A 23445-nucleotide genomic window follows, 5' to 3' on the forward strand; every position below is an offset into this window, starting at 1 on the left:
CCAGTATCTGTTACTATGAAGCAAAGAACTGAAGTGTTGCAGCAGTGGCAGCATCTCAGGGTTAAGGAAACTGCGGGAGCTCCCTACGCAGCCCCTCTCACATGGCCAGGCAGCAGCTCTGCTCATGTCTTCCCAGCACTCCTGACAGGGTGAACATAAGGTCCACCATTCTTTGGGACTGCTGGACCACAAATACTTGCATCATGTCCAAAACACATTGAGAAAACAACAGGAGGTCATCTTACACACACCCTCTGCCAGTCAGAGACGGGTATTTTAAGTGTCTACAAAATCAGCTGGAACAACAGAAAAAAAGCCTCCTGAACATCCAACTCCCATTTCAGACTTGGTCTGGGTTTCCTCTGGCTGCAGTAATAGTGACTGCACTGTGGCAGGATGAAGCTACTTAGCTCTATCAACAGAGACCACATTTTCTTGCCCAGTACTGCGAGGTGTCCCTGCCCATGGCAGGGGGGTTGGAACTAGATGATCTTAAGGTCCTTTCCAACCCGAACTATTCTATGATTCTATGATTCCAACTGTGCCTTACCTGGATGCTAGCCTGAGAGGGCTCTGTGGGCAATGACCACCTCCTCATGACTGAGGGAGATACAGGGAGCATGGCAGGAAGAGAAAGAAACACTGCCATTATCTGAGATTACTTTTCTCTTTACCATTCGATTGGAGCTATCCTATGAGAAAGATTTTCTTCTTTGTAGCGTGTCCATGATGATGGCAGCAGGCCTGAAGTTTGCACTGCCACGCCACAGCAGCATGCACAGCTCCTGTCTACATCATAGGAGATTTAACTCTACACAAACCATACCCAGTGGCATTTCTGGTATTTGCCTTCGCTATAGGGCAGCAATTATAACTTGCAGGCTACAGGACAGAGCAGATTCCCCTAACAACACAGCCTGTAATTATGCACATAGAAAAGCCTAACCTGGTCGGAAGACTTCTTCCCAGTTCCAACAGGAGTGCAAAACTGTCTTGCTAACATTGGGCATGAAACAACCCTTTAGCATCAGGAACTAGAAGAATCAGTATTTCAGAGAGAAGCCTGTCTGGACATTCAAAACATTTAACTACTTGATGTGTTGAGGTATTCCCCCACCCTCTGTAACCCACTCCATGAACTTTTAATATAAACAGTTTAGCTTATTGTGCTGGGTTTGCTTGGGTAAAAGTTAATTTTCTTTATAGCAGCTGGTATGGGGCTCTGTTTTTGATTTGTGATAGAAACAGCATTAATAACACAGGGATGTTTCAGTTACTGCTGAGCAGTGCTTACACAGAGTCAAGGCCTTTTCTGCTCCTCACACCACCACACAGCAAGTAGGCTGTGAAATAGGGCACACAAGGAGTTGGAAGGGGACACAGCCGGGACAGCTGACCCTAACTGACCACAGGGATGTCCCATACTATATGGCATCATGCTCAGCATATAAAGCTGGAGGAAGAAGGAGGAAGGGGGGATGTTTGGAGTGATGGTGTTTTGTCTTCCCAAGTAATCATTATGTGTGATGGAGCCCTGCTGTCCTGGAGATGGCTGAACACTTGCCTGTGATGGGATGTGGTGAATTAATTCCTTCTTTTGCTGTGCTTAGGTGCGTGGCTTTTCCTTTCCCTATTGAACTGTCTTCATCTCAACCCATGGGATTTCTCACTTTTACTCTTCCAATTGTATTCCCCATCCCACCGTGAGTGCCGGTGGTGAGGGAATGGCTGTGTGGGACCCAGTTGCCAGCCAGAGTTAAACGACGACACCTACAAACCTTCACTCTGGTGGGAAGCTGATCCCTATCTACTAAACCTACTGGCAGCCAGACTACCTGAGCTACACCTCCACTCTGAAGCAGGGGAAGCCCTCTCCTACACAAGGTGAGTGGTAAACTCAATCTAGTCTAAAGGGACTACATTATAACCTCCACCAAGGACCTAATTTCATACCAACCTACCTGTAATATAATCAGGTTTGGGAAATTACTGCTCCAAACAAGGGTAGAGGGAAGATTTAGATTAGACATGAGGAAAAAATTCTTTAGTGTGAGGGTGCTGAGGCACTGGCACAGGGTGCCCAGAGAAGCTGTGGCTGCCCCATCCCTGGCAGTGCTCAAGGCCAGGTCGGACAGGGCTTTGAGCAACCTGGTCTAGTGGAAGGTGTCTCTGCTCGTGCCAGGGGGTTGGAACTGGATGAGCTTTAAGGTCCCTTCCAACCCACACCATCCTGTGGTTCTATGAAACCAGCAGTGAGGCCAAGACCACAAACAAAAGCGAGCGTGTCTGTCCTCTGAGGAACTGGCCATCCCCATCCAGGAATGACAATCCTGATTGCAAAACGGGGATTCATTTTAGCATTCATGATACTGAGGCCATGCTAGCAGTAAGGTAATGATATCTTCATTAGCGCATAACTTTATTAGTGGGCAACAGCTCCTCCAAGAATGGTGTGCTGAGGACAATCAGAAGCAGACGCAGCCAAGACACCATGTGTTTAACTCCATACAGCAGTGCCTACACTTCAACACATGGAATCTACAAAAAACAAGGAAAAGGCCCAGAAATCCACTTTCTGATTAAAAAAATCATCAGATTTTAGAAGCTGATAAACAGCAGCTCCTGGCACAAGAGGGTTCCTGCCACACCTATGCTTGAGAAGGCGAAACTGATACCTACAGCCCAACAAGCTGTACTGCATGTGGGTGGTGGGGCTGGCGGCCCCCCAGCCCGGCAGTGCCCAGGGCTGGCCTCCTGGCCTCCAGAGTACACCATGAAAGGCAGATCTGCTCTACAAAGCTCCCACAGAGATTTGCAGATGAAAAAGAGAGAACAGCACAGCTGAAAAAATAGATTTCTAATTGCTCTGCGGCTGTATGAGCATTACTTGTGCATACGTTTGCAGTTGTACACAGCTCTATGTGGACATTTACTAAACCAGATGAACTGATAAGATGATAAAATAAATACAATATTGAACAGCTTCTTTTTTAACAGCTGCCAAAAAGACACCCCCCAGAAATGCTCCAAACTCAGTGTTCTGTTGAAAAGCATCATTTTCCATTATGTTTGGGTCTATTCTGTTTCCCCTCCAATTTGTAACATTCTGCTGGAAACAGTGATGAAGAACATATGTCTGCGGTAAATTACACCCAGGAGAAATCTTGGAACTGCTACATTCTGTTTTATTACCCAAGGCATTAAGGTAATCTACCACAACACGTATTATTTAACAGTTCCATCAAACACAACACCACTAACATAGTTCCATATTATTATGCATGCAAAAAGAATTTATCATATTTCTTGAACCTCATTAGGTGATTTACGTGTTGCATTTTCATTTCAATTAACAGTTCCACAATATTTTCAGTGCTACAACGAAACTAGGTGCTACACAAATGCAGAATGTTATTGTACAAGTGTTTTGGAAAACATACGTTCAGGTAACAATAAGGTTGAAAAGCCTAACACTCAACAGCCAGGAAACTGTGAGCGTTTACACTTCTTTCACAATATAAGCTTACACAAGTGCTGCATCTTAATGTGTTCTGCAGGGAGCTGTAATCATCTAGGCTACATGAGTGAAACCTAGTGTAGCCAACTGGATGGGTAGACTAACATCCCTAAGAATCGCTTCCCTTTTCACTACTGCAAATACTAATCCAGTTTCACCAGGTTACACCAAAACCCAAACACAGCATAAATACCCCCTGCGTACTGGTGAGCTGCATCTTTTGGGGGAGGTTTGCAGTAGTTCTGTGAGGTATCACTGGAGATCTCCTATAGGCATAAACTCTGGCAAACATTATTAAGTTTACATTTAACAAGTATAATAGGAATACAAGATACCTTATATAGACACGGCTGTTACTTTGGCTGATGACTTGACCTCAAAAGTCAAGTTTTCTAAAGTTTCACAAGGCTTTTGCATTTTATTTCTCAAGTGACTCTATGGGAACAACAAACAAAACCAACAAAAAAATGCATGTCTGTCAAGACTACAAACCTTCCATGTTTTGCAGAGAAGAGGAAAGCAAAAGGCTTAGGCAGCAGTTCAGAGCCACAGCTCAGATATGGCTTTTGATTTCAATTTAAATCAACCAAATAGCCTTAGTAAAGTGTTAGGTCCAAACTAAAATGAAAACATCAGGCACACACCAGGTGTATCGGGAAGCAGAGCACAAAGTCCTCTCTGTTCAAAGAAATGTAATCACTAATACCTGAACACGTAATTTAATGCCTTGCTTCTTCAAGCTCCAAAATGAGTCATACAAAGCTGAAAGCACCAGTCTACTTAATGAACTGCAAACTGAGAACCAGATAAAGTTACTTGCCGAGTATCATATAGAAGGTTTCACTTACTTTATTAGTACTTATTCATCATGTGTAAGAGTAACTGAAGCTATATTGTTCTAGGTCTCTGTGGTGTTCAGTCCATACACAGCAACCATGGCTCACAGAAATACACTATATAATCATGAAATTGAAGACTGTGCTACAATGCACACAGGAGTCAAATGATGGTTGCATGGGAAACTGAGTTACTGGCATTTCTCAACTTTAAAATGCTTGGCTTTGCAGTCTACGCATTATTACTTCCATTATTACATCTTACTGACGCCTTTTTTAAGGCATCAGTGAATTTTGCTATCTGTTGCTACAACCAAAGTTGCCCAATCATGCATCGCCAGTGGGGTTTGAAACTTCACTCTGCAGCTCTGCAGGTTAAGCTGCTTAGTAAAAGCAGATGTACTGCAGAATGGATATTGAAAATTCACGATTTCAGGTCCCACGTGGCAACCTGGAGGTGAGGAGTGAGCCAGCAGGCAGTGTTGTGAACCCACCCAGTAACTGGCATAGTTTTCTCTTCTGCCACATCCAATTTTACATTCTTCCTATCACTCACCTTGATGGAAAGCTGAAAATAAGAGTGTGAACATTTTGCTTTGTTTGCTCGTGGATGAAAGTCCAAGAATTACTGAAATTTACTTTAGTCTAATTGACTTCTGGTGAATTGAGAGCAAAAAGATTTTCTCTTGTTTCTGACTTTCAGCAAGTAAAATGAGGGCAGAACATTGCAGGTCTGGATCATGATCTGTTCAGACTCATGGCTGTTGCTAACTAGCAGCGCTGGGCTGACCATGTGGAATCAGGCCAACCTGTATCTGCTGAAAGGAATAGGTGGTCTGTAGTTCTGATGGAAGCAGAAGAAGTCTCAGCGTTATATCTGCTATTGTACAAAAGGGGAAACCAGTGCTGCCATCTATTCCCTTGACTTTCAGTCCTGCTATAAAGAAAACCCTCCTCCTGTGCCTTTGGAAAAAAAGTGCAGTTTCTCCTAGAGTTCTGACTTGCTTTGCCTCTCAAGCACCAAGCAAGGAAGCCAAGGTTCAGAGGGAAGGAGGATATAGAACACAGGCCTGGCAAAATACAAGTCAAGGAAGAGTGTGTTTGAGGCTGCTTATGTTTTCTCAGTCTTCCCAATTCAAATTACTGCAAATACAGCAAATTACAAATTCAGCAAATTCCACTAATGCTGAGAAAGCAGTCTGTGGGATGAATAAAGGCTTGAAAGCTACCTAAGGATCACTCCTAGAAATTCCATTTTATACTTTCCTCCCCAAGACAATCTTTATTTTTGGTCATGACAATAAGCTTTTGGGATTTTTTTCCCCTCTTTTATGAATAAAAGAACTGTCATTCTAAATAAGATGTAAAAATAAAGAATGCTGATAAACTGAAAAAGTATGCAAGCGAGGGGAAATACTATCACGTACTTGTGCTAAACACACAGATATAGCAATAAAAGGATCCAAGGACTTTGGCTTTGTGTTATGCAATTCGCTTCATCGAGTAATAATGTGTTTGGTCTAAAACTACATGTACTGCATGTACTGGGTCTGGCTGAGATGGAGTTAAGTTTCTTCAGAGCAGCTTGTATGGTGCCATATTTTGGATTCGTGGCTAAACCTGTGCTGATAACACATGAATGCTTTGGCTAGTGCTGAACAGTGGTTGTACAGTGTCGAGGCTTTCTCTTTTCCATAGTCAGAAACGCCACATAATAGAGTGAGTACTTATGCCTAAGGAGATGAAGTACTTCAGACACCCACCATGCTTCTAATAGTCTGACCACTATATAGAAAGACAGAAGTAAGTTTATTTCATAAACCAAAGAATCCTTGTATGGAAATACCCATCCACCTGTTCATCTGCCAAGAAGTTGAGAACAAACACCCAGATACTCACTTTTACTCAGAAAATATGCACACTGGAAATCAAGCATACAAGTATTTCATAAAAACTATAGAATTATTGACAGGTTATGGAACATAAGAGAAGCACAATGTCTATTTTCATCTCCATCTGTGATTACAACTACATAACCTCAGAGCATAAAGAGCAACAAGGGAAGAATCTGAGTACACAGGAATGAAGCATCTCTGGTATTTGACTGCAGTTTTAGAAACTCCAAGTCTTCCTATAGTTACATTAGGCACAATAAAGAAGCACTGATAAAACTCATTCAAAACACTGTCAATCATAGGAGAAAAGGCAAAATATGAAAATGGAGGTTTAGAAATGACTGTGCAGCCTCCAGTAGAAAACACCACTGAAGCTATGAGGGAAGCATCACAGAGTGGACCAGATGTGCAGTATGTATCAAAAAACAGGAGAGCAAAAGTCTACAAGAAGACTGGAACACTGTGGGCACCATGGCCAGAAGTATTAAAATAACAGCACAGTGCAAATATGACTGAACATGTCCATTCCTACATTAAGAGTCTCTTAACCATCAAGTATTTTACACTCAGCCACAGCAGATCGGCCAGACCACACCTGTATTTTAAAGCAGAAGCATCCACAGGGACCACCAGCAGCATTATTCCACTTCCCTTGAGATTCCTCACTAGGGCCCATTCTTGGCATAGGCTTTGGAATGTAAGCTCCTCACAGCAACTTGATGTATGTCCATATGTTCCCTACCTCAAAGAAGACCTGGTCAACGACCTGCTCACTATTAGTAAATACTGAGAGAACTGATAGCATGAAGCGAGATCCCTTCTGCCATTCAGATACGTCACCCTTGAGCCATAGTTCATTCATTTGAACCAATTCTTTTAACAGTTATTTTTTTCTAAAATGTGACACAAGCAGCAAGAGGTTAGGGCTTTCCTACTCTGAGTGCTCATCTGAAAAAAGGCTTAGCATGCTATTTTTAAAGACTAAGATTCGTGTTGTTTCAGCAAAACCTCGATGTTGGTTTTAGACACATTTCTTCTTTTATGCCAGACAAACCAGCTTCTCATATTCACAAAGTCACTGTGGTTCACTGAACATGTTTCCAGAATTAATTTTGACTTCCCAGGGTTAACTTTACACTGATCAATGAAAGAAACTGTGGAAAAGATTACCTTATGAAAACATGCGAACTTAGCCAACCTTTAACAAAAAGAACAACTTCTAGAGCTTCCATCAGACTCAGCACTCTTCAAGGAGAGCCTGTCAGCATTTGGCATATATGAACATAGGAGATGGAACAAATCTACAGGAAATCCTTGTGCTTACTCATGTACCCTCAGCACCACAGATGAGTCAAGCCTCTTTTATATGTTTCTCCCAGTTCCCACATTCCCAGCCATCCAATTTCTCACCACACAAGCAGAATCTTACCTGTTATTTTCTGCAACAAAGGAGACAGCTCTGGCTCATCACAGATGGCCTTGACTAGGGCCATCTTCACCTCCTCTTCAGCTGCATCCAGCTCTCTTCCACTTTTGACTTCTCCAACCACAGAATACATGTATACAAGCAAGACAAGGAAGTCCTCACAGGTATAATCATCTTTTGTCCTCTCACTGTAAGGCTTGATCATTGGCAATAACTGGCTCAAAACACTGGGCATTTCTGACTCCCCAATAGTCTGAAAAACAGAAGGAAGATTGTGTCAGATTGCTCCTGTATTGCTTATCAGTTCACATCAGACACACTCCTGCCTGCATCAGCAAGTTATTGTTTCTCATAAGAGCAGTGCTTGTTTAATGAAATATCATTCAATATTTGCATTCTCCTTTGTGAGAATACACACAACACATGGTCGTGTGACTTATTTGCTGCTCAAGCAGTAAATCTGTTAGTTTCCTACAAGTTGTTTTTTTTTTTCTAGAGACTCATGATAGCAGCACCTTAGCACTTGAAAAGCCTGATGATTAGATCTTGTACGACGACGAGAGGATGGGGAACATCAGTCTCTGCAGTATAGGTAGTAAAGGTACAAAGCACAAGGTCAAATGCTTCCTCTAAGTCTTGGGCCTCCTCCTTGAGCCTGATTTTGTACTTGAGCAATGAGTTCAAAGCCCAGCTCCCTCTGACTTCAGTTGCTATTGTAAGCTCTCAGCACATCTGCAAACCTGACCCTATGCTTTCGGGTCAGAAACCCAGAAAATTAGAAACAGAACCACCTGTGAAGCACGTGGTTTAAGAGAGCAGCATGTTTCCTAGAGGAGCTCTGAGCCAGGGAAGCAATCACAGGCACGGCGCATATGCCCTGACCCTCTTCTCTGCCTCCTTCGTAGCACACTCACCAGCTTCTTAGGCCATGTAACACAGGTCTTCCACACCAAAAAAGTCTTCTTTGGCTCATTCCTACAGCACACATGTGCTGCTAGGTGACTAAGGCAAAGGCCAGGTGGAAGTGGGGAGAAGTAAGTGACCCTGAGGCTGAAAGATGATCATAATGTGTATACAAAGAGAGGAAGGCTGGCAGACAAAAGGAGAGGGAAAATGAGAATATCCCGGGATGTCCTAGGTCCTCGATAGTTGAAATCACACTTGCTGCTTCTCATCTTTGTGGGAGAAGTGTCTGCACAGCTTTACTATGGTTGTAAATAGGAGATTTCAAACATTATTCCCCTGAAGTGCCACACTGACACCCACATCACGTAACACCAGGGCTGAGGTTTTCATCCACCCTGCAGGTCTCTGCCACTCAGGACGGCAGAGTGACTCATCATCGTGGCAAACTGCCACTCTTGCCGCACCCACACCTGCATATGACAACTCCATTTCTACTAGAGATTTCTAGTCTATTAGTTTTCTACCGTGGGTTGGTTTGCAGCTCAGCAGTGGGATCAGGTGAGAAGAAGCAGGGCCATTGCAAGTCAAGCAGGAGGAACACCCTGCTGTGAAAACCTGGGTGTTTCAGGTTCCATTGTGTACAGCGAAACACTGCATCTCTTATAATCCAAAAAGTCAAGTCAGCAAACATGTATTCTTGATTGTTACTACAGTAACGTCAAACTGACTGGTCATGGTAAATAGGCACCACAGCCAATAATATATTCTTTAAAGAGATTCACAATAAGTAAACAAAATACAAACCAAACAAACCAGGAAGAGGCACAGGCTTACACAATAACTAAATCATGCAATTAGGTTTATCACTGCTTTTAATTGCATTTAGTTCTGAGCTTTTCTGTCATTTTTCTTCTGAAACCTGGGCAGGGATGTCAGAGTCTAACTTTGGGAAAATAGAAACTGAAAGTTTCATCTCCTGGCATGCTCCTCACAACCCTTCATGGGGTTCTGGGTTTGGTTGTTCTTTGTTGTTTTAGTTGTTCTTTGACAATCTCAGAAACCAACACTTTTATACCAATACTGAGCTACTACAGATGTCAATCATAAAGAAAGCATGAATTACTCAACCTCTCAAGAAACTTTTTTCCAGCCTGTGCTATATGAAACAACACTTCTGCAGACTTTGGGCCCCACTCCTCTCCTGTCATGCAAGTTTTGCCATGGACCCATCTTTCAGGGGACTTGAATGTAGTCATGTTATGTTCTATGTGAATACATACCTTGGAGAAGAATTTTCTAACTACCACATGCAAAACCTAACAGTAAGTTCAAGTGTGGACTTGAAGCAGTAAATTACAAATCTACAGTGGTCACAAGCACATGGGAGCCAAAAAGGAACATTTAGAAATCCAGGAGGGGTTGGCACCTTATGTGTATTTGGGCAGGTAACATTATATCACCTGCACAACAAGCCCAGGCGCTGCTCTGCCTGGACAGCAAATCTATGGTGTTCGGCACTGGTCTGGCATATGCTGGCAGCTGAGCCACCCTTAAGGAAAGGCTGTTGGTTTCCAAATTTCAACTCAGCCCTGCCTCAGTTCAGTATTACCTGCTCACTTCCTGAAAAGTGACACAAACAAACTCTCATCTGTACATCAGGACAAGAAATATCAGATCATGGAAAAAGACAAAACTTCGAGGGATTCACAGGTATGCAGCTACTGGGAAGAAGCCACCCACAATGAATAAAAGCCTGATCAGTCCTAAAAATCTAAGAACTGAACATTAACCTACAGGTGGAATTATTCTGGAATAGATGACAAAGTTAAATCTATAGTAAACTGAGTTCACTTGTAATGAGAGGCAAGCTGTATGCCACATATTACTGAACATCATTTACCGTCGACTGGCACATCATCTATTCCCCCCTCCCCTCCCAACACACAAATTCTCTACTTCACCCCATCTCTCAATATCTCATGGCATGTTCTGCAGCACCAAAGATGAGTTCTTGAAAAGCTCTATTTAGCATGCACACATTATAGAAATGCATGGAGCACTGAGGATGCACAAGGACATATAAAACTGTAGGGCCAACTGCCTTGCTTGAGCTCCTGAAAGTACACGTGTACAGCATCTCTGGCAAGCTTTCAAACATCCATGATAAAGAAAAAAACCTGGGTTTAAACTTTCAGGATGATTTACTGTAGAGCAGGTTAAACTCAACAACTTACAGTAACAATTGCCACCTCTTATCTTCAAAGTAAAAATGAAAGAGAGAAAAAAAATTAAAGAGCTATAATAAACCGTTAACTGCAGAACGCACATAGGGTCTTTCTGGGGTATGAACTTCTCTGGAATGTTTTTCCCTTATCTCTTGGGAAATGGCACTACAGAGGACGTCAAATGGAACTGCCAAGTTTCAGAGGCTATTTTGTCCAAACAGGCCAATTGGACTGGAACTTGCATGCAAAAAAAGGGACTCGCAGCCTCACTGCAGAGCACAGCTCCATAGGGAGCTGGGAAATTTGCCTCAAACAAAATCCACTGGCATATTGTCATTATCTGGCCACCTCTGATGATTTAGGGGCTCCCTGCACTGTATAACAATCAATCAATTACCCTGATTGAACAAACCTAAAACATAAGTTTTAAAAACGTAACTACCCATGACCCAAATTTCCTGCTGGCTGTGTTGGCCTCAGGTTAGCCCCATTTGTCTATCATCAAGGGAGCCAATAAAAATAATAAAAACAGGTCAATTCTGAGCTTTCCAAAGGCTGTATAAAAACATTAATGCTGCTTAATGCAGAGCCAGCTAAGGCCCAAGCGCTAACAACTTCTGCTTGCTCACATTGGACATTAAAATGTCCAAACAATATATTCAAACAATATATGTCCATATATACTTTAGAACCCAGGGAGAGTTTGTGATAGATTTTTGTTGTTTTCCATCTCTTTCCTCCACCCTCCTTAGTTATTTATTTTTAAAACTCAAGCTGTGTAATAATTCACTATCCCTGAGGGTGAGTGAACGGACGTCAATTTGCTGATTTTTACAAAAGGCCCAGGTTTTGGCAGATGGGAGGACAGTGAAGAAAGCACAAAAATAATTTTTGCAGTTTTTAAACATGAAAATAATATTGTGCTTCAGAAGTGACATTTAAAGTGTGATTCAAAGGAGCTACAGGAATTAAGAGGGAGTGTAATAAACCCAAGGAAAAATGTTCTGCATTTCTGCAAGAAGCATTATTTTCAGCATTAAATAAACCTGTAAGAATCTAAAGCCATATGTATCATTAGACATCTTTTATACAAGAAAGAACAGAGTGCACAGGGGAGGAAGAGAAGAAGAGGGTCAGAGTTTACTTGAATTAACACGTGTCCCTGACAAAATTGAGATGAGAACTGAGCACTTTAATCCCTGTGCTTCCAGCCCACTGTCTTCAACACATCATTTAAAATATTAAAGCAAAAATTAACTTCAAGCAAGCGGAATTTATTTTCTTTTAAAATCAAGGAGGAAGGAGGAGATAAATCTTTGGAGACTAGCTCACTATGTAAATATTCTAGTGGCTTTCCGTTTAGGAAGCAAAACATGCTTAAATCCTTCAGAGGTCACATGAGTTAACAGAACTTTTTGGAATGGGAACACACAACTTTGCAACAGTGAGGAATTTTACTGGGGAAAACAAAACTAAAAAACAACACCAAAACCCAGCTGCAGGTAAAACCAGCAAATGGATCAGTGGAAACTCACAAGCCCTTGGATCATTTGCTACACAATGCTCCTGCACATGCACAATGCACATACACAATGATTTAGTTGTTTAATAGAAACTTAATTGATAGCTTAGGTGGGAAAAGAGGGCTCATGAGTTGTGTAATAAGCAGCTTTCCAATGTTGCTCTTTTTCATTTGCCCTGTTTTACCTGGGTTTGACATCTTGCGTTTCATGATTTTTCCAGGCAGCCTATTAGTGTCCCCATCAGCCAGACAAAAGCAGAATACTGTGGCTGCTAAAAGTGACAATGGCACCAAAGGAGTATCTCACAGGTAGGCAAAACCCACTCAGATCCTTCAACGGCAACAGATCTCTGCAGCAGTAGTCATCTTAGCAAAAATGTGAGGCGCTGCCAAGTTAAAGGAGGAATCTTAGCTGCCTGCAGTGCTCAGCTGCTCATAAATCAAATGCTGCAGTTCTGTTACACACTATTCTACGCTGTCTGGCCATCTGAGATTTGGGGTTGATTGCATGTAATTTCCATATGGGTAAGAAGATGTCTGTACTCCTTACTCTCAGCAGAACAATCATTTCATGTATTTAGTTTTTATTATGTGCCCTACGGGTGACTAGTGATTTGACACAATAGATCAGTAAGTATGATCTTACCACACAAATTATGTTTTTCCATATGAAGCTCTATAAATCATTCTAATTATTGACTTGGGAAGGTTTTGATTAAAATGTACCTTCTCTTTGTCTTCTCTTTACATATCTGTTGGGTATGATTGAAGAATAAGCGACCCAAAACACAACACAAAACCTGCATATCTTCAAAGTACTACACCCTTGCCATTATGAAACCCCTCAATTTGTTAGTGTCAAAATATGTAGCATCCAATTATTCAGGCACGCTATTTAAGAAGAGGATGAAATCATTTTGATAACTGAAGTCCACTGTCTGTACACTTCCTTTTGCAGGAAGTGAGTTTGGATGTCAGAAAAGTTTTAGTCTCAAACTTATGTTTCCAGCTGAGGAAGGTTGACAAAGCCTAGTCTTGCAGGGGGAAGGAGCAAACTTTAGCCTTAGGGGAAAGCAGACAAAGCATCCAGCAAACTCACAACAGCTTGAGAGTGGAGGTGTGAGAAGCTGGCAGTAAATGGCCACTTCCAGTAAAAAACCACAAAAGTCTAAGTCATTAAAGGAGAAGGATCACATTGCATTTTGTTAGGGACCAGAACAGGTTTATGACTTACCCCTCCCAATACCGAGAGACTTGCATCATCCTCTTTTTAATGGCAGTGTCTGTCTATCTGCTTGATAGACAGACGATACATAAATCCACCAAGAATATGTGTATAAAGAAAATAGCAGAGGACTAAACTGCTAGTGAGAGACACAGGAAACACTAAAAGCATCTAGGACGTGTCTCCCCTGTCATTAATCTTAATGACTCCTCTTGTCATTAATGAAATATCCCTGCGGAGCCAATTCTACCTCCTGTCCCCTTCTCTGCATTTATCACCCACTCTGAACATTGCCCCAGGAACTATATTCTCAAAACTGCAGAGACGATTTCCAGGCAGCCCTTGTAGACAGTCTTTAAATACTACCGTAAAGAAAAAAAAAGAAAAGAAAAACGAAAAAGCTTTTTAAAAGCTATTTTTAACTTGGCTCATGCTGTCGAAGACACAGACTCACATTCACCCTGTGTGCATGCTCTCCCAATTGGCCTTCATTCTTGCCTTCTGCCCACCACAGTATTCTCTTCCTTCTGCCCCTGCTGAAGTATTTCTGTGACTGTGCATTAAAACAAATCGTTTTGACTAGACTGGTTCTCTTCTTGGGTTTATTGCTTGGCCACAGAAACACATTAGCCACGAAAGCCAAGGGTTGGACTGCTTCCTTCTGCAACAGAGCTGGCTTGAAGCCTACATGAACTAGAGCTTAAGGTTGCCAAGAGATACAAAAGAAAATTGCATAAATAATCACCTGCTCTTTGGATGACTTCTTCAATACACTGCCATATGGCCAGATTCTTAATTGGTGTCTATCAGTCAACACTACAGACATCAACAGTCCTTTGCCAATTTATACCTGCTCAATACCTGCCCAGGATGTTGGCACTTACTGCAAGACAGAGTGAGGAGTCAAAGACAAGAAAAATTAACTTGCAACAAAAAGCTTTTAAAAAGCACAATATTTGTAAGCTCTTCTGCTCAGAGATTTTTTACACTTCTTTTAACACGTCTCCTGCATAATTCCACAAGCACACCACCGACACTTAACAGCTAATGCGTGATAACAACAAAACTATTTCAAACAAGCTGTTCAAGCCCCATCATTTCTAAAACAAAAACAAAAGCAAAGCACAGAACAGTTCTTTCAGCCAATAACTCCCTAGCCCATGATTATGACCTAAGCAACTGGATTCCATCTAGAACCCATTGCCAAAGTAGCATGTTCCAGTATTTTTCTTTAACTTAACTTCTTAGGACATAAATTATATTTTGAACAACATAATCAAATTTCCTCTTACCAACTTTCTCCTGTCTTTACTGAGCACTTCCCGTTTTCAATCATCTTGTAACTTCTCCCATTATTTTTATTTCTTGTGTTACAAGACACAGATTCAGTTACTATGTCAGCACTGCAAGACTTACACATCCATTCTGAGAACATTTAAAGGCCATCACAAAAGTTTCTAATAAACCCACTGATATCTAATATTTCACAGTACAGAAATCACCTCATCCCAGTGAGTTATGCTGTCTGGCGATGTATCATTACATCATATTGTCCATTTTTAACTTCTCTCTTTGGAAACCATATAAATGTACAGCTGTGTTAAGATATTTTAATGGGTTCATGGGGGCTCAGCAGCAATGGCATACCGAAAAAAAGGATATTTAATAAGTCTGGATTTTATTAGACAAAGCTCTGCAAGGATAAGGACAATTTTACTTAAATCACTGCATGTCTGACATAAGAGACTCATCAGCAAGTTAAAAAGGGAGTACTTCCAACCTACTCAGTCAAAAGCTTTTAGCTGTGATGACTTCTACAGATGTGCTTGGTAAAAACATGAATCAGCACAGCAAAACCGGTGTCAGAAGCATGAAAAAGGAGTGAGTACAGGCACAGTCAAAATAAAACACGTATCAGAGAAAGATCTTGGTGCTATGCATATCAGGATTTTTTTGTGTGTGGTTTTTGGAGGTTGTTTGTTTGCTTTTATGAGCCATGGAATATTGGGAAAACTGCCAGAAGATGGCAGGAGTTCAAAACTTAAAAAAAGGTTATGAGGATAACATAATATCCTGGGAGGTTAAAACTCACATGGGCTTTGAGGAGAACAATGGGAAAGCATTCAGTCACTACAAAGCCAAGGATAAGAATCCACAGGGACAGAAAACAAATATAAGGGGTATAAATCAAGAAAAATATAGTACAACCAAATCAGTCATTACATAGTGAAGACCATTTCTGCAGAAGGAGGGGATTCTATGCCAGGAGATGGTTATTCAAAAAGATTTGACAGATGATCTGGACAAAGAAAAGGACATGAATCCCTGCTTACATCAATAGCTATAACCCTTCAGGTTGGAGGAACAGATGACCCAGGTGTGGTAAAAGGTCTAAAAAGTCACAAGTGGACTAGAGAAAGCTCACTCTCTTTTCCAACACAAGAACGAAGGGGCAGTAAACAATGGTGGTAGAAACCTGTTTAAAAAGCAAATCAAATGGAGGTAGTTCTCCATGCAATTAGCTCAGATGTGGAACTTCCTGCCATAGGCTGTTGTGTTGCTAAATTCTTGCTTGGGTTCATAAAGATGGGAAAAATCATATGGGAAAAAATTTCCATCAAATATTAGTAAATACACAGAAACCACATCTGTTCTAGAAGTCAGAATGGTCAGAGCTGGGAGAGTATCATATAACCTTGTGCTCTTCATCTTCTGCAGGCAGCTGCTTTTGTGTATGCTTAGAAAAAACAAACTAGCTCAGCTACATTTTTGATCCAATCCAGAATGGACATATTTACCTCAAAGCCATGGCAAAAGGACCAATGTAACTACAAAATACAGTATCTAGGGGAAAGAAGTAGGAGAGCGGGATTATTACAGTATGTGGCACTACTAGGTTTACATACATTGCGCTCAGTTCCAGTGTCCACATTTCTAAGAGGCTATGGAAAACCAGAGATACTGTTGGAGAGAGTTACAAATCAACTGAACGAGTAAATTTTATCAGAATGAAAGATACTTGGCATATCAAAAGGAAGACAAACAGTTTATGTATATCTCTTCAGACAGGAGAAATTTTCAGAATACAATCTACTCAAGAAAGGCACAGGAGAAAAGAGGGAAGTTGAAACTGATTTTTCCAATTCTCAAGTTAGAGGAGGTGTACTCAGTGGCATGCGTATTTCAGAAAGACTTTAGAGGGTGAAAGAACAGAAAACAAGCAGAAAGCACAAACTCAGCTGTCTCACGCAATAAACCACTATACATAAAATGCATCTGGTAAATAAAACCATAAACTCTTTGGAACAGTGCTTAATTGCAGTGAAAAGAATTGTGAACTGTGAAGGAAAAGTACTTTAGAAATAGAAGACAGGATAAAGGTAATATACACTGAAATACTGGTCATGCTGTGAGGGATGGCACACAGCAGTAAGTTATAAAAGAAGACTGACAGTTAGAATAACCCCATCTTGTGCCTTTTCCTCCACATTCTTGCCTTTTGAGGCACCTCTTCTCTCTCAGCCCTTTGTTCTATGCATCATCCTTTACTCCTACGCCAGTCTAACATCAGATGTTCCAGAAACTCCTCAGGGCTGGAGGGAAACCTCCAGACTTTTGGTGTTGGGTCGGTCCATGGTGCACACTGGTACCAGAAATGAGATGGCCTAGGACAAGGGTAAAATGGGAAAACAAGTCCTAATGGGTGAAAAACAAAAGGAGTCTGAAGGCCACATGACTGCTTGGGTTCATTTGAAAGAAATTTGTTTTCTTAATGCTGTTGCTTCTTGCCTTTAAGTGCGTTACCTCAAACTTCCAATATCATCATCAAACTTTGTATAACAAATCCAGTCAACTTCTGCCCCTGGAAGTTTGATATTTACAGACAATCAGGACAGCTATCATATACTGCTACAAGCACCAATGCCAGTTTGCGACAAGCATCCTATAAGTCATGATTCCAACTAAGTTAGGGCCAAACATATGCCTGATAGCTTTTAAGTGATGCTTAGAGATTATACTAGTACATAAGATACGCTGAATAAGGCTACTGTTTTGATTCAAGTATTCTTGAGACCCAATTTTCTGCTGACAATTTCAATGGAAATGGATGCAGATCTAAGCAAAGCAGAATTCTCTTTCCCTATCCCTTTTCTTTTGCTTCTTTTCTTAAAGAAAAGACCAATAAACTTAGTGAGAATCTACCATAAAGATAAACATACCTGCCAAAAACTGTTGGAATTTACCAAAATACTAGGAATTGAAACTCCGAAGAGTCAAGAAACTTGAAAGCCATGTAAAACATCAACTTGTATGAGATGGTCTTGTAATTCAGATCCAGATCCAGCATCTGAATTATATGACCACCTAATATGGATGGATCACGTTACTGCATTTTACAAACACAAATTTAAGCAGTAGCTAACTTGGAAATGTTTTGCCATGTCTTTAAAATGTTTTATACTTTGATATGCAGATATAGCAAGACATAATATATGACATAAACCACAAAGCAAAAATATATGGACATGGGAGGCTCACACAGGAGAAGATCCCACTGCTCTGCCCACAGTCCCGGCTGGAACCACAGGAAGGAGACAGAACGGCAACACAAAGACATGCGAAGGCAGATTATCAGTCCGCTGCAGAGCACCGCGGCTGTTAATCAGTACAGTAAATGTTATCACAATAGAGTACTGACATTTCTAGCCCTTGTACAAGGCTCATCATGCTTTAAACAGGATTCAGGCTTTCACGGTGATTAAAGGCAGATGTCACACGCATGAGTAAGTTTGTAACTTATGAGCCCCTCATCCATTTTTGAGTGTGGAAGGAATCTTTCATTGATAGGACATCTTCGCTGGAGAATGCTCACTGTAGCATGATTTGCACAAGGAAGAACATTTTCCTTCCCTTTTCCAGCTTGGGAAGAATAAAACAAGCGTAATTATACAACTGTATCTCAGTTCATCCTATGGAATGTATCAGGTTAAAACCTTAAGTTTTCTGTCCAGTTTTCCACTGCCATTAAAAATTAATCAGAACTTACCACCTTTCAGAGAGCAGTGGATAGCAGAAACAACAGTGATACTTCAAAGTAAAGAATGGTTTTTTTTTTCCCTACAAATGTGCTAGAACTGCAGCTGCAATGACTTCTCATCATATTTCTAATATAAAACGAAAAGTGAAACACAGGCATAGGCAAAATGACAATTATTTTTCCACTGTGATAGTGCTACAGTGAAACACTTTTGAAAACCCATTCTTTTAATCTTCTCATTCCATCCTGGATTCTTTTTCTGCTCTAGAAGCTAATAGTTCTCTCTTCAAGTACAGTGTAATTTGATTGCCTACGAGCTGTTCCTTCAGCTCCTTAACTGAATTCTCAACACTGGTATTCCCAATCAGTGGTGAACACATTCACACCCTGCGTTTGGCATGCTTGTGCATGGGTGTATGACCTTTTAGCACACCAGTTATTAGAAAGTATATACCCAACATCTGCTTGTCAGTCATGATGCTCCATGCCCCATGGCGCACATGCCCTTTCCACAGCTGGCATGCAGCAAGTCCTCTCCTCTTTTGGCTCCCATCATCTCCCCATGGGGCCAGGCCATGCTGAGTGGCACTGGCAGCGTGTTTGCAGCTGGTTCCTTGCTGTGGATGGAGAAAGCGTGGGGCTGCTTTCCCGCCACCAGCTGCAAGGGCCATGTGAGGGCACGGCTGCTGCCAGGGATTGCTCCTGCCATACTTCCTCCTGCCCATTTTGTCCAGCACGAGCTACAACTAGAAAAACAATCCTGGCTTTCTGTCCCCCTGGGATTTCCCTCCCACTCAGCTGCATGCCTGAGTCAGCATAACTACCCCTTATGATATCACATTTGTGCACAGGGAGCCGACACAAGCACAGGACATCTGGTCCCAATATCTAAAAACACTTAAATCATGCATGTCATTCCAAACATTTAAGGAACTTCAGAAGTTTTCTGTTACTTTCGTATATATTTCCTAGTTGCTTCGAGCAGAATGGATTTCTTATGTTCAAGTTTCACTCTGAGGATCTGGGGAAATGTATATTCCATCTCATTTTAACCAGAAAGAAAACTCCAGCCTTAAACATAAGCCCAGACGTGACTTAAACTACCTTTATATTAACTTTTCTTTTTAATTTTTTTAATTATTCCAGGAGAATACCAAAACGTGCTGAGTTGTAACACTTACAGTTTGGACCTCAATAAAAGGCAAAGAAAGGGTGGTTTTATGCCCCCCCAAAAACCCCACAAAACAAATCCAACAAACACCACCACCACTGCGCCTCCAATTTCAGTTGTATATGCTATATGGTGGAAGTACCAAGGTGTTTTCTACTTCTCCATTGTGATTTTGGTAGGAAAGAAAGGAGGCATGGCCCAGTGACCAGGCACCACACTGGGATTCTGGAGTCTGATGCTGATCTCCATGTCCAACTGTGAGCTTCTCACTTTTCTCCACCCATAAGCAGCAGTAGCTCCCTCACACTACAAGCATTAATTTAGGTGCTCTAATTAATTTAGGTCTGACACTGAGTCCCAGGTATAAGTAATAACATTCAGTGCAGAAAATAATTCACTTTGCAGCCCTCACATACACTGCAAATCACAGCACAGTGAGCAGAGGCACGCTCTGAGCCCACTGCAACCTATTTAGTTTGAGTATCAATAGTGGTCAAGCTGCCACAGGATGGAGCTCAGTATTAACAGGCTTCTTTTTAAAAGCCAGCATGAGTATGTCTACCTTGCAGTCTCTTTTACACAGCTCTTGCAAGACAGAAAATACAGCACTTCAATATAATTCCTATTGTTCTTATCTGGCTCCACACACCTCAGGGTGGGAATGCTTCCAGTCTCTACTGTACATGGCTTCTACCGCAGTGTCTGCATACCACTATAAGAGCAGAAAAAGACTGAGTTCTTCTTTGGCAACTACTAGAAAATTCTTCACACACACACACACCCCCCCCCGGCAGTACAGAAAGCCCCTGCTTTCCTAACAAGCCGTCTGTCAATCCGCTCTCAGGACATGAGAATCAGATATTTGGGGCATAAGTGATATTCCATATGGAGACACCACGGCAGCAAACAAATAAGAGGTACGAGAAACCATTGTTTAAATGAAAGAATCCAGAGGATCTTGGTTATATGTTACAACTCACAAAATACTTTAAGTCATTTATCTAAGACTTGGCTCCTACTTTGGAAGGCAGACTAGTATTACAGAGCTCTCTCGGACACTGTTTATTAGCATCAAAATGAAATATGAAAAGCACTTTCTGTTAAATCCAGGATCTGGACATCTCTCATAACATATACCCTAAATAAACCAAGTCAAATGGTATTGCAACAGCAAGAAATGAAATTCAGAGTTAATACTGAAAGTAAAAATAGGGAGTTTTACTGCACTAATGCAGATTTAATCCTTCTAAAAATAAACTTTCAAAATAACATGATCACAATTAAGGTACTCCCAAATGTTACAGTCACAGAATCATAGGATCATAGAATGGTTTGGGTTGGAAAGGACCTTAAGATCACCTAGTCCCAACCCCCTGCCATAGGCAGGGACACCTCATACTAGCCCCTGTCACCCAAGACTCTGTTCAACCTGGCCTTGAACACTGCCAGGGATGGAGCATTTACCACAATGCGAGTAGCTACTCCAGCCATCAGCTGGGACCCTTGCATCCCAGACTACTTTTTAGTTTTCCTGAAGGAAACATTCCGACCCTCCCAGCAGACAGTACTGCAGGCCGTAGCAAGGATCACAAACCCCATGGAATTTCTATGCTACTGTTTAAGAACAGCAGCATCCTCCAGGGAAGGGGGGTGAGAGGCGATAAATCCAGACACAGTTGTTTGCTCTTTAAAATTTCACTTTTTCGTTAATAACCACCACAGAAAACCTAAACCAGTCTCAGGACAAGCTTCTCTCCTGCCTCCAAATCGTTTCCCCCTGCCACCTCAGTCAACACCACTTCTGTCAGATGCCAGCAAATTACCGGTTGGTGGTCTCATTGTTCTACCCTGAGCCATTACTTTAATTAGTGAGAGCATTGAGAAAAGATTAGTGTACAAATATTGGCGAATCTTCAAACAAGAGGACATGCTGTCCACTTTATTCACAATGGAAAAGCTCTTAAAGAGATTTTGATAAAGATTTGCCTCCTGCTTGCAGCCCACATTTGTAATGTTTATATAAGTGGGGGATATAAATCTTTTTCAAATGAACCCTACAGTTTTTAAACCAGCCTTGTTATAAACTGCCTGTTTCCGTTTTGCCTGCCTAAGCAAGCAATGCAGAGCCTGCTTGGGATAGACTGGAACTAATTTAATGTGCTCCAGGTTTAATCCCCATCCTCCCAGCTTTTACTGGCAGATTTTACACAGAGGACTACTGCTGACTTTAACAATGATTCATGTGATAAGTGGGGTTTGATTTGTTTTTCCACATCAGAAAACACGCAACAGAAATGCCACCAAAAATCATTTTAATAAAACACTACCAAGTCAGAGCCAGATTTAAAACGCTAATTAACCTTTGTTACAAGAACTGCTTCTCTGAGCTCTGCGGCGCTTTGAATTTATTAAGGTGAATTACTAGCAAAAGAATAGAAGTCTGCAGACCTCTGCATCTGGTTTGGAAGGAAGCCAGCGCTCGCCCCGGACATCCACATGCCGCATCGCAGGACGTGTGTCTGTCACTAACGACGCAAAAGAGCGGGACAAACGAAAATCACCGGCCACGGCCCAGCTCCAGGAGTCACCCTCCGGCAGCATTCGAAACCAGGATCAGCTACGAGGTGCCCCCGGTGCCCTGCTCGAGCTGCGGCGGCGGGTCCGTGTCCCTGCAGATGGCAGTGTGGGAGCGCCGCAGGGAGCAGAGCTGCCTCCTGGAAACCGATCCAGGCTGAGCTTCAGCTTTCTGTAGCAATTACTGCAACATTCCGAGAATTGCTGGTGCAGACAAGCTGCTTTTCCTTCTTTTCTTCTTTTCATTTTTTACATTTACTATTTTTGCATTTTTTAATTTATTTATTTTTGGTTTTTAATTTGGGGGAGGAAAACACGTTCATGCACACAGAACACTGAACAAGGGACAGCACTTACATAAGTAACAGCCACACATTTCTACAAAATGCAGCTGAACTACTGATGCAGAGACTGTACAGATACTACTTTTGCAATCGCCTCCTCCTGTACCGAATTCCTTGCTCATTTACATAAACCAGATGCTTCTCTGACAAACCAAATTCCTCAAAGAAAACACAGAAGTTGCCATATACTTCGTGTCTGAAATTAAAGGTGATGTGAATATATGGCACAAATGTCCCATTAGCCACTAAAAGCAAACACATACGTTAAGTTCAAGTTTTCTTCTATTTAGCAGAACTTTCGTGAGGGCTTAGGTGATCCTTGGCAGAAGTGTTAGAAAAGGAAAATGAAGCTACTTAGGCTGTATTTACTGCCTTCCAATGGCTTTCACTCCCTTTGGGGAAGCCAGCTAGATTCCTTGCTAGCTCTTGACTTTCAAAGGAGTCCACTGAGTAGACAGACACTCCAAAAACAGTGTTCTATATTCCTCATCCCTGCAGGAGAACTGGCTTCTGGACTCTTTCTTCCCAGTACCTGGCTCCTGAAGGATTACAAGAGGAATAGGAAGAATGATTATTTTACTGGTTTAGCATCATTTAAAACTTGCATCTTTTTGGTACGCATGGATATGTGTACCAAAGGACATGGGGAAGCTCATGGGGAAGGACACGGGGAATACGCATTTGCTGTTACCAAGAGAAGAAACTGTAATCATAAAATTTTTCCAAAATCTCTCAGTTGCCCCTAATTCTCACTGCTTCTACCAAA

The 23445-nt window shown here is 41.7% G+C and overlaps 1 protein-coding gene across 1 annotated transcript in view; it reads right to left on the bottom strand.

The window, feature by feature from the left end:
* The window catches only part of SCFD2 (sec1 family domain containing 2), a gene marked incomplete at its 5' end in the record, with an annotated part of 188877 nt that overhangs the window by 97458 nt on the left and 67974 nt on the right, over positions 1–23445 (bottom strand). Inside the window, one exon of the mRNA XM_080626680.1 lies at positions 7678–7927. Within this exon, the coding sequence (XP_080482806.1) occupies positions 7678–7927 (250 nt within the window). The remainder of the gene's footprint in view (positions 1–7677; positions 7928–23445) is intronic.

This window comes from Psittacula echo, assembly GCF_963264785.1.
Source record: "Psittacula echo genome assembly, chromosome: 1".
Taxonomy (NCBI): Eukaryota; Metazoa; Chordata; class Aves; order Psittaciformes; family Psittacidae; genus Psittacula; species Psittacula echo.